Here is an 18894-nt window from a genome sequence, read left to right on the forward strand (position 1 = left end):
CACTGCACTTTAAGACAAAAAATGTTACCAGAGATAAAGATCAATGTCACACAATGATAAAAAGGTAAATTTACCAGGGGTATATAATATACCCAGATTTGCATAGGGCTAATAATACCAATATAAAGCATAAGAACTAGATAAATACATAATCATAGTTGGAGATTTTAACATACCTTTCTAAGTAACTGAAAGAAGCAGGGGAAAAAAATCGGTAAGGATATAGAAGATAAAATCAAAATAATCTACCTGGCCTAATTCATATGTAGAACGTAAGTTATACCCAACAAGTGCTAACTGTAATTCTTTTCAGGTGTACACGGAATGCTTCCAAGAGAGACAAATTAGTGAGTCACAACAATATTCCAAAGAGCTTAATCACTGAATTTGTGATATCTAAGATTCAGTTCAATTCAGTTCAGTCGCTCAGTCGTGTCTGACTCTCTGCAACCCCGTGAATCGCAGCACACCAGGCCTCCCTGTCCATCACCAACTCCCGGAGTTTACCTAAACTCATGTCCATTGAGTCGGTGATGCCATCCAGCCATCTCATCCTCTGTCGTCCCCTTCTCCTCCTGCCCCCAATCCCTCCCAGCATCAGGGTCTTTTCAAATGAGTCAGTTCTTCACACGAGGTAGCCAAAGCACTGGAGTTTCAGCTTCAGCATCAGTCCTTCCAATGAACACCCAGGACTGATCTCCTTCAGGATGGACTGGCTGGATCTCCTTGCAGTCCAAGGGACTTTCAAGAGTCCTCCAGCACCACAGTTCAAAAGCATCAATTCTTCGGCGCTCAGCTTTCTTCACAGTCCAACTCTCATATCCATACATGACCACTGGAAAAACCATAGCCTTGACTAGACGGACCTTTGTTGGCAAAGTAATGTCTCTGCTTTTTAATATGCTATCTAGGTTGGTCATAACTCCTTGGTCTTCCAAGGAGAAAGCATCTTTTAATTTCATGGCTGCAATCACCATCTGCAGTGATTTTGGAGCCCCCAAAAAGTCTGTCACTGTTTCCACTGTTTCCCCATCTATTTACCATGAAGTGATGGGACCAGATGCCATGATCTTAGTTTTCTGAATGTTGAGCTTTAAGCCAACTTTTTCACTCTCCTCTTTCACTTTCATCAAGAGACTTTTCAGTTCCTCTTCACTTTTTGCCATAAGGGTGGTGTCAACTGCGTATCTGAGGTTATTGATATTTCTCCTGGCAATCTTGATTCCAGCCTGATTCCACTAAGGTTAAACCACAACAAATCAGTAACAGAACAATAACTAATAAATTCCCAGCATGTTTCTAAATGACCCATGGGAAAAATAAATACAATGGAAACTGGAAATATTTTGAACTGAGTATAAATGAAAATACAAGTTGCTAAAAAAAATAAACAAGTTGCTAAAAATTGTGGAATACAGGGAAAGCAGTGACCAGGGGAATGTAATAGCTCTGAAGGTATGAATCAGGATGAAGGGAGGTGAGACTTCACTGATCCAAGTGCTCATCTCAAGATGCTAGGGAAAGAACTGCAAATTAAGCCCAAAGAAAATGGAAGGAAATAATTAAAGAGCAGAATCAATGAAATGAAAAACAGACAAAAATCATCAATGCCAATAGTTCTTTTAAATAGTAATAAGACTGATAAACCCACAGCATGACTGACTAAGAAAGAAAACGTAAATTGCTAAAATCTGGAGTCAGAGATGAGCATCACCATAGATCTCTAGGACGTTAAACAGATGAGATACCATGAAAAGTTTATGGAGCTAATACCTGTGACAGCTTAGATGAAATGGATCAAGTCCTTCAAACACACAGCTTCCTAAAACTGAAGAAACAGAAAACCGGAACAGCCTTGTGTCACTTCAATAGACTGAATCTGTAATTAAAGGTCTTTTCATAAAGGAAATTACAGTCTCAGCTGACTCACTGGTGAACTCTTCCTAACGTCTAAGAAAGACACACCAACATCCTATAGACTCAGGAAACAGAAAAGGAATGTTCCCTAACTCAGTTTACGACACTGAAATGCAAGAAAAACAAGGCATGAAGGAAAATGACAGATCACTCTTGAACGCAGAGGCAAAAATCCTAAAAGAATAAAAAATATAACCAAGTGCAATTACAGGAATATAAGATTGCTTGACATTAAAAAAATAATTCACCATAACAACAGACCAAAAAAAACAAAAACAAAAACAAAGCCCCATATAATCATCTCAACAGAAGCAAAAAAAGCATATGACAAAATTCAACACCCACTCATGATACCACCACCCGCAAACTAGGAGCAGAGGGGTTTCCTGTCTGACCGAGGTGTGGCCGGACGACGTGCAGCCAGCTCCGCACCTGATGAGGTGCTGAGCGCTGTCCCTGAGGAGGGCCCGTCAGGCAAGCTGCTCATGTTATTCCTGCAGCTCCCCCTGCTACAGGAGGTGCCCAGTGCAGCCGGGCAATAAAATGAAGACTAGAAAAGTTGGAAAAGAAGAAATTAAACTGGCCCTACCCACAGATGACAGATGGTGTATGTAGAAGACCCTAGGGGGCCTTCAGAAAACAGTTTAATCAGGAAGTCGACAATCTCAGGAGACAAAGTATGAAACATCTGTTGTATTCCTGTGTGTTTTCAACAAATGGAAAAGCCGATTAAGAAAACCTTCTGTGAGTTGAATTGTGTCTCCCCCCAAAAATAAGTTCACCAAAAAATGTTGGAAGTCCTAATCCCCAGAATGTGTGAATGTGACCTCATTTAGAAAGAGGATCTTTGCAGATGTAATCTAAGGTGATGTCCTTCTGCATTAGGGTGAACCCCAGATCCAGTGACCCAGCGTCCTTGTAAGAAAAGGGCAAGAGACAGACACGAGAGAGAACACCACGTGGAGACAGGCCGGGACCGGAGTGACGTGTGGATAAGTCAAGGACACCAAGGACCGCCAGTGACCACAGGGAGCTGGGAGCGCAGCACGGAAGAGCTTTCTCCTCACAACCTCTAGAAGGAACCAGTTCTGCTGACACCCGAATTCTAGATTTAAATCTTCCAGAACCTGGAGAATACGTTTCTAAGCCAGGTAGTTTGTGGCACTTTGTTATGGGAGCCCAAGAAAACTAATGCATCACTTTACTTCAGTTCAGTCGCTCAGTCGTGTCCGACTCTTTGTGACCCCATGGACTGCAGCACGCCAGGCCTCCCTGTCCATCACCAACTCCCGGAGTTTACTCAAACTCATGTCCTTGGAGTTGGTGATGCCATCCAGCCATCTCATCCTCTGTCGTCCCCTTCTCCTTCCACCTCCAATCTTTCCCAGCATCAGGGTCTTTTCCAATGAGTCAGCTCTTCACATCAGGTGGCCAAAGGATTGGAGTTTCAGCTTCAGCATCAGTCCTTCCAATGAACACCCAGGACTGATCTCCTTTAGGATGGACTGGTTGGATCGCCTTGCAGTCCAAGGGACTCTCAAGAGTCTTCTCCAACACCGCAGTTTAAAATCATCAATTCTTCGGCCCTCAGCTTTCTTTATAATCCAACTCTCATATCCATACATGACTACTGGAAAAACCACAGCTTTGACTAGACGGACCTTTATTGGCAAAGTAATGTCTCTGCTTTTTAATACACTGTCTAGGTTGGTCATAACTTTTCTTCCAAGGAGCAAGTGTCTTTTAATTTCATGGCTGCAATCACCATCTGCAGTGATTTTGGAGCCCAAGAAAATAAAGTCTGACACTATTTCCATTGTTTTCCCATCTGTTTGCCATGACGCGATGGGACCAAATGCTGTGGTCTTTGTTTTCTGAATGTTGAGCTTTAAGCCAACTTTTTCACTCTCCTCTTTCACTTTCATCAAGAGGCTCTTTAGTTCCTCTTCCCTTTCTGCCATAAGGGTGGTGTCATCTGCATATCTGAGGTTATTGATATTTCTCCCGGCAATCTTGATTCCAGCTTGTGCTTCTTCCAGCCCAGCATTTCTCATGATGTACTCTGCATATAAGTTACATAAGCAGGGTGACAATATACAGCCTTGACGTACTCTTTTCCCAATTTGGAACCAGTCCGTTGTTCTATGTCCAGTTCTAACTGTTGCTTCTTGACCTGCATACAGATTTCTCAGGAAGGAGGTAAGATGGTCTGTTATTCCCAACTCTTGAAGAATGATCCACACAGTCAAAGGCTTTTGCAAAGTCAATGAAGCAGGTGTTTTTCTGGAACTCTCTTGCTTTTTCTATGATACAGTGGATGTTGGCAATTTGATCTCTGGTCCCTCTGCCTTTTCTAAATCCAGCTTGAACATCTGGAAGTTCTCGATTCATGTGTGCTGAGGCCTAGCTTGAAGAATTTTGAGAATTACCTTGCTAGCGTGTGAGATGAGCACAATTGTGTGGTAGTTTGAATATTCTTTGGCACTGCCCTTCTGTGGGATTAGGATGAAAACTTGGAAAACCACTGGGCCATTCAGATACGACCTTAAAAAAACATCCCTTATGATTGTATTATTGGAGGTGACAAACAGATTCAAGGGATTAGATCTGGCAGACGGTGCCTGAGGAACCATGGACGGAGGTCCCTAACACTGTACAGGTGTTGGTGACCACAACCGTCCCCGAGAGAGAAACGCAGAAGGGAGAGTGGCGTCTCAGGAGGCCTTACAAAGAGCCGAGGAAAGAGAGGTGAAAGGCAAAGGAGAAAAGGAAAGGTACAGTCATCTGAATGCAGAGTTCCAAAGCATAGCAAGGAGGTAAGAAAGCCTTCCTCATTGACCAATGCAAAGAAATAGAGGAAAACCATAGAATGGGAAAGACTAGAGATCTCTCTAAGAAAATCAGAGATACCAAGGGAACATTTCATACAAAGATGGGTACAATAAAGGACAGAAACCGTATGGACCTAACAGAAGCAGAAGGGATTAAGAAGAGGTGGTGATAACACACAGAACTGTACAAAAAAGATCTTCATGACCCAGATAACCACGGAGGTGTGATCACTCACCTATAACCAGACATCCTGGAGTCCAAAGTCAAGTGGCTTCAGAAGCATCACTACAAACAAAGCTAGTGGAGGTGATGGAATTCCAGCTGAGCTACTTCAAACCCTGAAAGACGATGCTGTGAAAGCGCTGCACTCAACATGCCAGCCAATTGGAAAACGCAGCAGTGGCCACAGGACTGGAAAAGGTCAGTTTTCATTTCTCGTAGTTTCTATTTATTTGTCATTGAGTCCACAGGTATTCCCTTCCAGAGTTTCTAATCAGCTGTTACTTGTATCCTGGGTATTGTTCATTTCAGACACTGTTTTTCTCCCTTTGGATTTGGATCTTTTTTTGCAGCTTCCAGCTCTTCATCTCGTTCACACTTTCCTTTATGTGTTTGAGCAGTCATGAGATTTTAACAGATGTTCTAAGGTTCTTGTCCGCAGACTCGCCATCTTTGGCTCCGATTCTCTTGCTTGTTTGATGTTTCTTCTGCTCATGGCTCACAGTCCCTCCTTGGCACGGCCTGGGCCCTGACACTTTGAGCTGTGCTTCGTCACGCGGGACGGTGTTCAGTGTGGGCGGGCTCTCTGCCGGCTGGCAGTGAGGTTAACACTCAGGCCCGCTCTGCTCCTTCTAAGGCTTGTGCCCAGACTTAGGTTCCATCCAGGGGCAGCTCAGACCCCGCGGGGGACTCCACGCATGGCCTGTGTGTCCCCTGGTCTCCGCCCTGGGTGGTGCAAACTCCCCCAGGGCTCATGGGATTTACACCTCTGCAGCCCCCTCCTGTCTGGGAGCTCCAGGCCCCCCACCCAGTGCCGGCCCGGAAGCTGCCTCCAGGCAGGAAGCGGGGGCCCTTCCCTCAGGAAACACAGCTCTGCGCCGCTCTCCCTGCCCAGACAGCGTCCGGAGTCACAGCCCCAGCTCAGCGCGCTCAGCCCGCGGCCAACACTGCGTGGCGCCCACCTGCCTGCCCCGTGCCCACCCTCCCCTGCCACGCGTCCCGCTTGGAGAGCGAGTCCTCCAGAGCTCAGACCGTTTGGAGCTTCTTCCCGGTCTGCACGGCTGTTTCCCCCAGCACTGAATGAACAGGAGCAGTGCCTGCCTGTGATCGTGAAGATGAAGCAGGAAGTCACCTCCATTCTGTCGTTCTCTGCAATGACTTAGACGTTTGGTGTTGAAGACAGTAAAACAGTATGAACTGTGCAGTGTTTTCGTCTCCTTAAAAAAAGAACGCATTAATGAAATTGAGAACTGCCACATTTTGGTTTAACGCGATGAGTATGTAGGCCGCAGGTTTCAATAAAGGCCCACTTTGCTGTTTCTCTTCCAGCCACAGTCACTTTGCTTTGTCTACAGATCACTTACTTACCCCTGTAGCCGGCAGGAAGCCCTCCGAGGCTGAGCAGTGACCTTGCTGGGCACACGTGGGGCTCCCTCCGCGGGCCTGGGCCCTGTGCCCCCAGCTGTAACTGCGGTGACCAGGAGAGGACCCAGCCTCACCCTGGGGCCTCAGCCTCCTGGGGCCTGAATCCACCCTCTTTCTCGTTCCCGAGACGCCCCCTTGAGGGACGAGGAATACTAGGGGTGGTCCTGCGGGTCAGCTGGCTTCCAGGAGACGGGACAGCGTCCAGGTGGATGGGGGCCAGGAGGCCGAGACGTGCAAGGGACCAGAACCGCCCGGCGGAGCGGGTGTGGGAGGTGGGGGGCACCCAGGGAACAGGGGGCACAGGCTGGTCTGAGCCCGAGTGGATGCCGGCTCCGCCCCGTCCGGCCTGGTGGGGGTCCAGGGACACAGTGGGGTCTGTGCCTCTCTGAGGACCCCAGCCGTGGTCACGGCTCAGCCTGCTTCTCCCTTTGTTGGACCATTCGACGCCCAGAAAAGCCCAGCCTGCCACTCGACCAAACCCCCCGCCTGCTGCCCTCGCCTGCTCCCCGCAACTGCCGGCCCCTCCTGGACCCGGCCCCCAGTCAGGGCCGCCCCAGCAGCAGAGCCATGCAGGCCCCTCCCCGGCCCCGGCCGCCCTCGCCTCACCCCCGGCCTGGTCTGGGGCTCAGACCATGGTCCCGTCTGCACGGCCCGTGAGGGGGAGGCCTCCCATGGTGACCACGGCCCCGCCCGCCTCCTCAGCCCACTCCCTGGGCGCCCCGGGGGTTGTCAGACACCGCCAGGGCCGGTCCCCCTACCTCGCCAGCGAAGAGCCAGACCGAGGCGGGCTCTTACCCTGTCCCCTCCCTCAGGGATGCGTGTGGAAGCCGCTTCCCCCGGGGCCGGAGCAGCAGGAGCTACAGAGTGCGCTAGGGGGTGAGGGAAGCCCGGCCGCGAGCAGACAGCAACTCCCCCAGCTTCCTGCTGATGGGGCTCAAGGAAGGGCCGCTGGGACTCCTCACTGCACCGGGGCCTGGGCCGCTCACCTGCGCCCCGTTAGACGTTTACAGTCTTCGTCGCTGTGTCAGAGCCCCACCCCCCGGCCGCGGGGAAGCCCACATCCGTCTGCTGTGCCCCCCGCCCTCCTCCTCCACCCCCTGAGCTCCCGCACTCACCGCAGCCCCCTGATAGCGCCGGGGGGCTGGCCGGGCGGTGCTGGCCCGTGGAGGCACGGGCCCGGCTGGCGGGAGGGCAGGAGGATACCGGCGCTGTGACGGCACGGGCGCCCCCGCTCCCCCGCTGACCCCCGACCCCGGCACAAAGCAACCAGACCAGGTCTCCTGCTGTACTAATGTATTCCATCTTTCAAAAAGAAAGACATGATTTTAATATTACTTAACAATATGTTAAAAAAGTAGCCAGGCAGGCTCCGTGTTAATACAGTTGTACACTCTACAGACTTCATGGTGTGAGTACTGGTGGGTGTTTGCTCGGAACGGTCTCGTTCTGCGGGGGTCTTACACAAGCTGGCTACAAGTCGGGGGTCAGACACGGACGCGCGACGTGTACACTCTGGACAGTGGACTGTGGAGGACGGCGGGCCCGCCCGCCCGGGCCCTCGGGCGGACACAGGCGGAGCTCAGCGGAGACCCCCAGGGGCAGGTGGCAGGACAGGGCGAGACGCAGAGGGCCGGCGGCGCGGGGGCGGCTCATCCGGCCGGCTCACGCACACACAACACGCACGCGAGCTCACAGCGCGGCCGAGCAGCAGGTTCTCGTCGGAGGGGCCGGGCCGGCCACCGCGCGGCCTCCTCCAGCATCCTCGTTCAGTGGGCAGCAAAGGTGGCTTTTTTCAAGCTGAAATTGGACCAGTTGATGGACAGTCTCTGTCGGGTCTGCCTGGCAGAATCCAAACAGAACCTGGAAGACAAGAAGCCGCACAGTCATGGCGGGGACCGGAACACCTCCGCCGCTGGGGAGGACGGTCCCCTTCGGGACACCGGCCAGAGCCCCGGACACCCCTGCGGTTCCATGTCCTTTTCCTCTCGGTCCTCAGGGAAAGTGCCCAGCCTGGCCCGGCTCTGCCACGGCCCCCAGCCTGCCCTCCCTTACCCACGAGTCACGAGGGTGTGACGGGAGACACAGCACTGCACCCCGCCCCACGCCCTCGGGGCCGCTCCGAGCAGCCCGGCGCCCCGGGCCCCCAGGCAGTGACGGCCAAGTTCTGCACTCAACGAGAGAAAGGATATTTTCTTTCAAAAGCCTTTGCATCACTTCTGAAACGCTCTCCCTTCCCACACTGATGAGGTAGCAGAAATCTGAATTAAAGCAGAAAATGGTACAGCTGTCCCCTGTCCAGCAGGGGCAGCGTTTCCGCCTCATCTGAGGTTAATCTCGGAGCTGCGGCCCAGAGGGCCAGCCTGCCCCTGGGCAAAGGGCTGCACCATCTCCCAGAACCCAAACCCCGAGTCCAGTGAGGCCGCCTTTTAGAGCTTCTGGAAGCTTCCACCTCTGCTGCCTCCCCCAGCACGCGTGTGCCCCACCTTCACACGCAGCCTAGGGCACTCGGCGGCTCCAGGCCTGAACCCAAGCAAGGCTCAGGGGCACTGCAGCAGCGGGCCCACCTCCTCCCCCGACACCACCTCCCTCAGGTGTGGCCCACGCGTCACGCAGGCACGCCCACGTGTGTGTGTGACACCCATGTGCAACCATCATGTAAAAGCCTGGGCACCCAGCCCCGGGCAAGAAACCCCGCACGGCCAACCCTGGGCGCGGGGCTGAGCCCCGGGCGCAGCCAGCCCAGCCTGGTCACCACAGGCCCTCACGGTTCTCTGTAGGGTCGGGACCTCGCAGGCGTCCTCAGGGGCTGGGGCTGACCCGCACACACAGGCGTGCGGCGCCTCTCCACTCGGCCTCATCCCTTGCCACCGTGTGTGCGGTCCTGCCGCGAGGCTGCACCGCGCTGGGCGGACAGGGCCCTAGAGGGCGCTCCTGGGACACGGCGGGGCTGGGGGCGGGATCCTGGGGGCACAGGATTGGCTGTTACAAGCTCAGTGGATCCGCCAACCTCTTTTCCATGGGGGCACCTGATGCTCCGCTCCTTGCCCGCGGCGGGGCTGGGCCCCGGCCACTCCCAGGGCCAGCTGGTTGAGGCCCCCACGGGGAACCAGTCACAAGCTTTCTGGGACATCGACTGCTTCGTCTGCCCACCTGTGAAGAGGTCTGTCTGTTCGTTAACACACTGCAATGCTTACACATCTTGACACGAATCCTGTGATACGCTGGCTGCAATACTGTTCTCTCATTTTCTTATTAAAAAGCAAGTTGTTGACTTTAGTGTACCTTAACTTATCAATCTTTTATTTTATGGTTGGTGTGTCTAAGAAGGGCTTCCCTGGTGACTCAGATGGTGAAGAATCTGCCTGCAATGCAGGAGACCTGGGTTCAATCCCTGGGTCGGGAAGATCCCTGGAGGAAGAAATGGCTATTCCAGTGTTCTGGCCTGGAGAATTCCCATGGACAGAGGAGCCTGGAGGGCTACAGTCCACGGGGTCACAGAGAGTCGGACACGACTGAGCGACTAAGCCCAGCACATGACATAAAGAATAAAGACAGAGCGAATACCACGGGTCAGCAGCCAGGCCGGGGCCCCTGCCTCACCTCGGAAGGAATCACTAATCTGGCTTTTTACGCTGATCACCTCCGTGCCTTTCTTTACAGTCCTAACACCTGTGTATGCACCCCTGAACAAGACACTTCATTTCTAAAAACAGACTTCGCCGAGGGGTGCTGACGTGCGATAAACCGCAGGTAGTGTCTGGGAAACGATCCCACCAGTGAAGACGCAGGGCGTGTCCACGACGCCCCCATGTCTCCTGGCCGCCCTGGCCCCAGGCCAACCAACAGCTGCTGTCTGTCTCCCCAAGTCGCCCCGGTTCCCTGGACCTCACTGCAGTGGGGCCCTGGCGCGCCCTGGGCCTGGCCTCCGCGGACCATCCATGTGCCCGGCAGTAGCCCCTGGGCGGAGGGAGCAGCGCCTGTCTGTCCACTCGTCTGCGTGGACCTCGGGGTCGCTCCCATGCTGGGGCTACAATAGGATGTGCAGGAACGGCCAGGAGCACCCTCTCTCTCCCGTGAGCTTCTGGGGAGACCCCTGGAGAGGAGCTGCTGGACTGAATGGCAGGCGCCTTCAACAATGGACTTCAGTCTGCCTGACTTTAAGTTCCCATGAACAGTATCATCGTGCACATTCTTGCGTGCTGGGTCTCGTCTGACACTCAGCGTGTGAGGCGTGTCCACGGTGCACACGGCTGGGCTCTGTCCCTCTCTGCTGCTGTAACATTCCTCCTCGCGCTGTATCGTAGCTCCATCCCCACATGTTCCAGAAACACTGTGCTGAATTCCACAGAACCCTTCTTGGGTTTTAAATCTACAGATAAACTTGGGGATGCTCAGCGGCTTAAGGTGCCAACTCCCCTACAAAGGCACACAGGGTCTCTGTGACCTGGGTCTTCAAGGGTCTTCTGTGGCCTCCACGCCTCCTGATTCATGGACACGGCACAGACGTGGGCGCTGTGACGGATGCTGTCTGTATTCAAAGCTCGTTTCTGAATTACTGACGGTGGAGAGAAGAGTAACTGACCTCGGCACCCTCATCCTACAGCCGACTCCTGCTGCACTGCGCCGCGTGCTCTGAAACTTCCCATCGAGACCATCAGCCCGCTCTAAGTGAAACCCTGCTTCCTCCCTTCAGATCTCAGGCCCGTCTCCCGTCCTGTCCCTCTGCCTGTCCAAACCCACCGTGCCCGCGGGACACGTGCAACGGCGGGCTTTGCTCCACACGTGCTTCCACACTCCTCCCGCTTTGGAAGATGCTCCACCTACGTTTCTCTCTCTTCTGGTGAATTCCTTTTTTCAGGCTAAAGATATTTCCTCCCACTGCTTACTGGTTGTCTTCTTTTTAAATTGATTTTAAATGGGTGCGAGGATCTTAGCAAAGGTTTTGTCTGAACCCACTGAAATGATCACATGGCTCTTCTTTCATATATTAATGTAGCAAAAAACATTTCCTAATAGTAATTCAATCCTGGAATAAGCCAGTTTGGTAACATGCCGCTTTTTAAAAACATACTGTTGTTATTTGAAATGTGAGTATCTTGATGATTTTCACATCTAACATTCATGAGAGAAACAAATCTGCGACTTTTCATTTTTTTCTGTTATCAGTTTTAGCAGGTTTTGGTATCAATATTGCATTTCTTTCGTAACTTGAAGTGGGGGGACTTCCCTGGAGGTCAAGCAGTTAACACTCTGCCCTTCCACTGCTGGGCGTGTAGGTCTGATCCCTGGTCAGGGACTTAGATCCCACATGCTGTGGGGCACAGCTAAACAAATAAATAAAAAGGTAAAAAACAAACCAAACAAACAGAAACACAAATTGGGGTGCATGCTCCTTGCTGTCTCATTGCAGTCCTCTGGTAGAATCTGTGAGACCGAACCATCTTTCTTTGAAAGTCCTGGAGAACTCATGGTAAAACTCTCAGAACACGGTTTTCTCACGGGGAAGACGTGGAACTACTGCTTCAGGCTAATAGTTACTGGACCACTCAGGCTATTTTTTTATTGAGTTAATTTGTGTTTTCTTTAAATTTTAAAATGAATTATTGTACACTGATCCCGCCTCTGGCATTGTGGCCTCCTTTTCACTTACATGTCCACAAAATCAGAGAAGCTCTTCATGTTACAGAGAATTTCAAACACACACAAGAGTGGAACAGAGTGCCATCACCCAGCTTGGATGACCATCAACAACCTACTTCTTCTCTAATCTAATTAGGATATTTTGAGGTGTCTTTTGGCTATTTTTCTTGACTAGTCTCTCAAAGGTTTATTTAATGTTTCCAAAGACTCAAATTTTGGCTTTGCTGATCTCTGGTTCCTATTTCATTATTTCTCTTGTGTATTACCTCCTTTGTTTCACTTTCTTTGAGTTTATTCTATTGTTGTTTTTCCAATTTCTCAAATGAAATTGGTAACTCACTAATGTTCAGGTTTTTACTACCCAACTCCAGCATTTAAGGCTTCAGTGGAAGTGCTCTCAAGAGCAAACCTTTTAAGTTTTCTTGGAGTGCTGTTTTTTACAATGTTTGTTTTCTGCGGCACACCAAAGTGACTCCCTCACGCCTGTGTGTCTTTGCGTCTTCTCTCCCGCGTGGCTGATCACAGGACGCCGCACAGCTCCCTGTGCCTTAGGAGGGCCCTGCTGCTCACCCACCCCGCGTGGAGCAGTCTGTACCCCCTCGCCCCACACTCCCGCCCCACCCAGGCCGACCAGCAGTTTGCTCTCGTGTCTGTGCTTCTGTTTTTGTCTCACAGACAGGTTCACTTGTGTCACGCTTCAGACTCTACACGTAACATCATATGATGCTTGTCTTTGTCTGGCTGACTCACTCAGTAGGATACTCTCTAGGTCCATCCATGTTGCTGCGAATGGCACTGTTTCAGTTTTTTTAAGGCTGCTTAATATTCCTTCGTGTCTGACTCTTTCTGACCCCACGGACTGCAGCACGCCAGGCCTCCCTGTCCATCATCAACTCCCGGAGCCTACTCAAACTCATGTCCATTGAGTCGGTGATGCCATCCAACCATCTCATCCTCTGTCGTCCCCTTCTCCTCCTGCCTTCCATCTTTCCTAGCATCAGAATCGTTTCAAATGAGTCAGTTCTTTCCATCAGGTGGCCCATGAGGAGTTTCAGCTTCAGCATCAGTCCTTCCAATGAATATTCAGGACTGATTCCTTTAGGATGGACTGGCTGGATCTCCTCGCTATCGAAGGGACTCTCAAGAATCTTCTCCAACACCACAGCTCAAAAGCATCAATTCTTTGGCGCTCAGCTTTCTTTAGAGTCCAGCTCTCACATCCATACATGACTACTGGAAAAATCATAGCTTTGACTAGATGGGCCTTTGTCAGTAAAATAATGTCTCTGCTTTTAAAATATGCTGTCTAGGTTGGTCATAACTTTTCTTCCAAGGAGCAAGTGTCTTTTAATTTCATGGCTGCAGTCCCTGTCTGCAGTGATTTTGGAGCCCCCCAAGATAAAGTCTCTCACTGTTTCCACTGTTTCCCTGTCTATTTGCCATGAGGTGATGGGACCAGATGCCATGATCTCAGTTTTCTGAATGCTGAGCTCTAAGCCAATGTTATCACTCTCCTCTTTCACTTTCATCAAGAGGCTCTTTAGTTCTTCACTTTCTGCCCTAAGTGTGGTGTCATCTGCATATCTGAGGTTATTGACTTTTCTCCTGGCAATCTTGATTCCACATTGTGCTTCATCCAGTCCAGCATTTCTCATGATGTACTCTGCATAGAAGTTAAATAAGCAGGGTGACAGTATACAGCCTTGATGCACTCCTTTCCTGATTTGGAACCAGTCTGTTGTTCCATGTCCAGTTCTAACTGTTGCTTCCTGACCTGCATACAGGTTTCTCAAGAGGCAGGTCATGTGGTCTGGTATTCTCATCTCTTCAAGGATTTTCCACAGTTTATTGTGATCCACACAGTCAAAGGCTTTGGCATAATCAATAAAGCAGAAGTAGATGTTTTTCTGGAACTCTCTTGCTTTTTCCATGATCCAACAGATGTTGGCAATTTGATCTCTGGTTCCTCTGCCTTTTCTAAATCCAGCTTGAACATCCCAAAGTTCACGGTTCATATACTGTTGAAGCCTGGCTTGGAGAATTTTGAGCATTACTTTGGTAGCATGTGAGATGAGTGCAATTGTGCGGTAGTTTGAACATTCTTTGGCATTGCCTTTCTTTGGGACTGGAATGAAAACTGACCTTTTCCAGTCCTGTGGCACTGCTGAGTTTTCCAAATTTGCTGGCATGCTGAATGCAACACTTTCACAGCATCATCTTTAGGACCTGAAACAGCTCAGCTTGTATTCCATCACCTCCACTAGCTTTGTTTATTGTGATGCTTCCTAAGGCCCACCTGACTTTGCATTCCAGGATGTTTGGTTTGAGGTGAGTGATCACACCGTCATGGTTATCTGGGTTGTGAAGATCTTTTTTGTACAATTCTTCTGTGTATTCTTGCCACCTCTTCTTAGTATCTTCTGCTTGTTAGGTCCATACGCTTTCTGTCCTTTATTGGGCCCATTTATTGTGTCTAATTCTCTCTAAAGCCCAAATTGCTTTTTGTATCTTGAGGCTGTTTCATTAAACACGTAGGTTTGAAATTCCTGTTTCTTCCTAACAAATGGAACATTTTATCATTAGGCAGCAAACTTCAACTATCCCTTGTGTTAAAATACATGTCATCTGAGAATAACACAGCTGTGACAGCTGTCTGTCTGTCTCTGTATCTCCACCTCTCTTTTCTAAGAAGACGGTTTTCTTCACTTTTTTTCACACCGGCTCTTCCTGGCTGTGCCGGCTGCTCTCTGTTGCCAGGCGGGCTGCTCCTCGCGGCGACGCCCCTTGCTGGGGAGCCTGGGCTCAGGCCGCTGCGGGGCTTGGGCTGAGCTGCCCTCTGCAGGCAGTATCTCCCCAGTCCAGGGGCGAACGCGCGTCTCCTGCACTGGCAGGCGGGTTCTTCACCACTGAGCCACCGGGAAGACCCCCAGCCTCTCTTTCCGTTACAGTCCAGGTTATTTTCCTGTATACAGCATGTGTATGTATTTATGTGTATATACATTAAAAAAATTTAACACAGTCTGACAAACTATATTCTTTCTGCCTACTGCCTATGATGGTTATTGAGACAACTGGACTTCTATCATCTTTTTAAAATCTGTCTATTGTACTTTCTCTACACTTGTTTCTCTTTTTGAGTTTTGACTTTTTTTTCCCTCCTACTGATTAGCAGTTTATACATTTTATTTCTATTATTTTAACGTTTGCTCTTAAAATTGTGTCCTGCCCATTTAGGTTCAGTCTGAATGGTAACTATCCTAACAATAAGAAAGGGGTTGAGGATACTCAGTTCTGATTACGTAACATTGAGCAGACATGCTGATGCTCAGTGCTGGGGTTCCTTTAAGTATAACGTCAGTTAGACATTTACCAAGATTTACCAGCAAGTTTTTTCATCCTTGCCCGTGTATATCAGACTAACCTCCTGAGCTCAATTTCCTTTTTTTTGTGCCATGCTGTACGGCTCGCAGGATCTGAGTTTCCTGGCGGGCATGAACCATGCCCCCTGCAGCGCAAGCACAGGCGTGATCACCAGCGGACTGCCGGGGAATTCCCAATTTCCTTTTTTTATGTATATAATTTCACAGCAGATTCCTTTTAAACAGGTCTCTTTTCAGCATGCTCCTACATCTTTCTTTATTATGGGAAAGAATAATTTTTATGGGATTCATAATTATAGACTGACAATCTTTTCTGAATACTAAATATTGCTCCATGGTCTCTGGTTTCAAATGCCATGTAGAGGAATGGATTTTCGTTTGTTAATCCTATTGGTATATGTTGGGTTTCTGATTCTGTAGATTCGTATTTCCCATTAGTTCTGCAAAATCCTCATCTCTTTAAATCCTGCTTTTCCATGGTCTCTCCATTTCCCCTCAGAGGGGCTTCAGTTAGACGCATGCTGGACTGAGCCCCTCTTGGTCTCCTGATGCTTCTTCCCCATTTTCTATTTTCCTTACCTCTTGGTGCATTCCAGTGTACCTTCCAGTTTATCAATTCCCTCTTCAGCAGCATCGAATCTATCACCTATCTATTGAGACCTTGATTTTAACAACTCTGTTTTCCACTTCTAGATTTTTATTGTTTTTCCTAAGTCCTGAGTGCTTGACAATCTTTGTTTATAGTAAGTCATCTGTGATTATAAGCTGTGTGAATCCCGCAGGTCCACCGTGGGGAAACTTTCCTCCGAAGTGTCACCGACATGCAAGAAATGCCCTATTCCATTCCCTGCCCTCCAGAACCCAGCTTCAGGGCAAACTGTGTAAGAATTGAATAATTAGCTATAGCTTCTTTTGGACTTTGTATAAACACATTCATATCATCTGAGAATGCCAATTCCAATTCTTCATTTGAATCCTTATCCCTTTTTTCTTTTTTATATCTTAAGAAATAAAACTTGTGATAGAGCTATCCTTATTAAAATTGTTATTTTAATATCAAAGAATAGCTTTTAATGTTTCACCATTAAGTGTAACATTTACTGTATTTTCTGGATACCCTGTATCATGTTAAGGATATGCCCTTCTATCCTAGTAAAGAGTTTTTATTATGAATGCTTAACTTTAGCAAATGCTTTAGCATCTTCTAAGATTTAAAACACACACACACACGCACATTATATAATAAACATATATAACTTCCAGAAACATTCAGAATTTTATATCTCAAATATGAGTTAATGACATTGGAAACTGCTTTTTTGAGTGTATGTGTATGTGTTTTTTCTGAAACAAAGAATTATAGAACTGCTAAGTAAAGAACAAAGCACTTTAAAGAAAAAAATTCTTGCTGTAACTCACATAATAGACAAAATATTACTGAAATTATGACAAACATTATTAAACATGTCTGAATATCAGGAAAATGGAATAAATTATCCAAAATGTTACTTTTCACCTTAAGAGCAGGCGCTATCCCTGTTCCAACACCAGCACAGATACAGGTCAGTGGGAAGAGCTGTGAGAACAGTCATGGCCCACGGTCCCCGGGGACGCTGCAGGCGAGGACCGTGAGAGGCAGCGTGATGCCACAAACCCAGCCTCACACACTCGGGGAAGGCAGCAGTGACTGTGAGGGCAAGGCGGCTAGTGCGCGGGCACGGGGCGTGGGTGGGACCTGCACAGAAGGCCTCACAAGCTAGGACACGGCAGAGTGGCCAGGCTGCGGGGCCCGCTGACACGACTTCTGCCCGAGACTACTGGCAGTGCTCTGGGAGGGGCATGCACAGCACCACGGAACCACTGTTTCTTCAGACACCAGGCCTAACATTTACCTTTTGAAATATTCCACTTCCCTCTCAGTCTCATCCATATCCACACTGTCTAGGTCGATATCTTTAGGCAGAAAAACATCATCTGCAAAGTGAAAGAAAAAAGGTAAGTCAACTAAATAGCAGGCCATCTTACCAGAACAGAACAAAGCAATTTGGTTTTACTTCAACCACTTCACAAACCAGCCACCTTTTCCAGGATGAGATTTTGCAAAGGGCCAGAGGTGGGCGGCTATCGCTCGGGCGCCTGGGAACACGGCACAGTGGGATGAGCCGACTCCTGTGGACTGAAGGCCCTGCAGCGGCGGCGCAGGGGGAGAGCCCTGGAGAGGCCCCCGCTTCCCGTCCCGGGTCCCCGCTGGAGGGGCAGGGGCAGGGCTGCCAGCAGACATGCGGCACATCTGCGCCCTGGACCCGGCCTCTGGAGGAACCCGGCTCTCCCGGGCCTTCGGTTCATTCAAGCACCCTCCAGAGACTTTATCATCGGCCTTGAGGCTGTCCCGACCGAAGAGCAAGGCTGTCTTTCAGTCTGCAGGTGAGGGGCCCTCTTTGGAGACAGGTTACAGCAGGCAGCCTGGGCACCTCTGGGGGCTGTAACTCTCTCCTCTGCTTTGCCCCCCGGCCGGGGCCTGCAGGACGCGGTGTGCTTCCTGTGAGCTCAGGTGCCTGGAGTGCAGACCTGCGCACTGCGGGGGGTGGGGTGGGGGGCAGTGGTGCCCGCGCACCCCCAGGCTCCACCCAGGAGCGTGCAGACCACCGCTGCTGCTCTGTTAAAGGCCACTCTCCATCCTGTCCCCACCTTGGCAAGGGACAACTTTTTGGCACCTTCCATAGAGACTCTTTCCTCCTCTCACTGGGCATTTGCACAGGAGTGTGACAGAATATACGCCGCAACGGAGTTACAGTAGCGGAGCCGCGGCTTAGCTGCACAGCAGCTGCCCACGGCTCTGAAGGGTCCCAGCGGCAGACGGGGGCCGTCACACCCACCCGCCACAGCAACGCTGCCCCCAGGACCGGCAGGACCACAGCCCCCGGCCCAGAGCTCACTGCCCGGGTCCTTCCCGGAAGCCCCGTCCCCCCAGGCTTCTGCCACAGCTGGACACCAGCAGCACCACCCACCCCGCCCCCGCCGGGCCGCCCCACTCCTCCACTCGCGCTCCTCACGCTCGCGGCCCCCGGTCAGCAGGCTGGGCACGCTCCCCGTCGACAGCCAGGGAAGCCTGTGCGCCGTCGCGGCTGCCTCGTGCCCCGCCCCCCGCCCCCCCCCCCGACCTGCACACCGCGCCCCTCCCAGAGCTGCGCCCGCTCTTCAGGCCTCCCGTGCACACCTCCCAGCAGCACTGCCGGGCCCACCTGCTCGGCGGACACTGACACGCCAGGAGAGACGCAGTGAGCCAGGAGGGTTTACACGAGTCACGAAAACAACGTCTCGGAAGGCCCAACTGCAAGCCGTTCCATAAATATGATAGTTCTAGAAGAAGAGCAGCTTCAACCACAAAAGCAAACACAACAGGAGGCACGTCTGCTGGGGATGCTGCCACTATAAAGTGATTTCTGATACTCTTTTCTGATTAGAACTGATAACCAGGGTC

General features: G+C 50.5%; 1 protein-coding gene across 5 annotated transcripts in view; it reads right to left on the minus strand.

The window, feature by feature from the left end:
- Window positions 1–7671: 7671 nt before the first annotated feature.
- FAM193A (family with sequence similarity 193 member A) overlaps window positions 7672–18894 on the minus strand; it is a 148275-nt gene continuing 137052 nt past the window's right edge. For all 5 annotated transcript variants that reach the window (XM_043447685.1, XM_043447683.1, XM_043447681.1 and 2 more), the window contains 2 exons: window positions 17306–17387; window positions 7672–8253 (listed from right to left, as the gene is read on the minus strand). In XM_043447685.1, the coding sequence (XP_043303620.1) occupies window positions 8160–8253; window positions 17306–17387 (176 nt within the window). In that variant the 3' untranslated portion in view covers window positions 7672–8159. The remainder of the gene's footprint in view (window positions 8254–17305; window positions 17388–18894) is intronic.

The sequence above is a fragment of the Cervus canadensis genome, chromosome 26 (genome assembly GCF_019320065.1).
Source record: "Cervus canadensis isolate Bull #8, Minnesota chromosome 26, ASM1932006v1, whole genome shotgun sequence".
In the NCBI taxonomy this organism is placed as follows: Eukaryota; Metazoa; Chordata; class Mammalia; order Artiodactyla; family Cervidae; genus Cervus; species Cervus canadensis.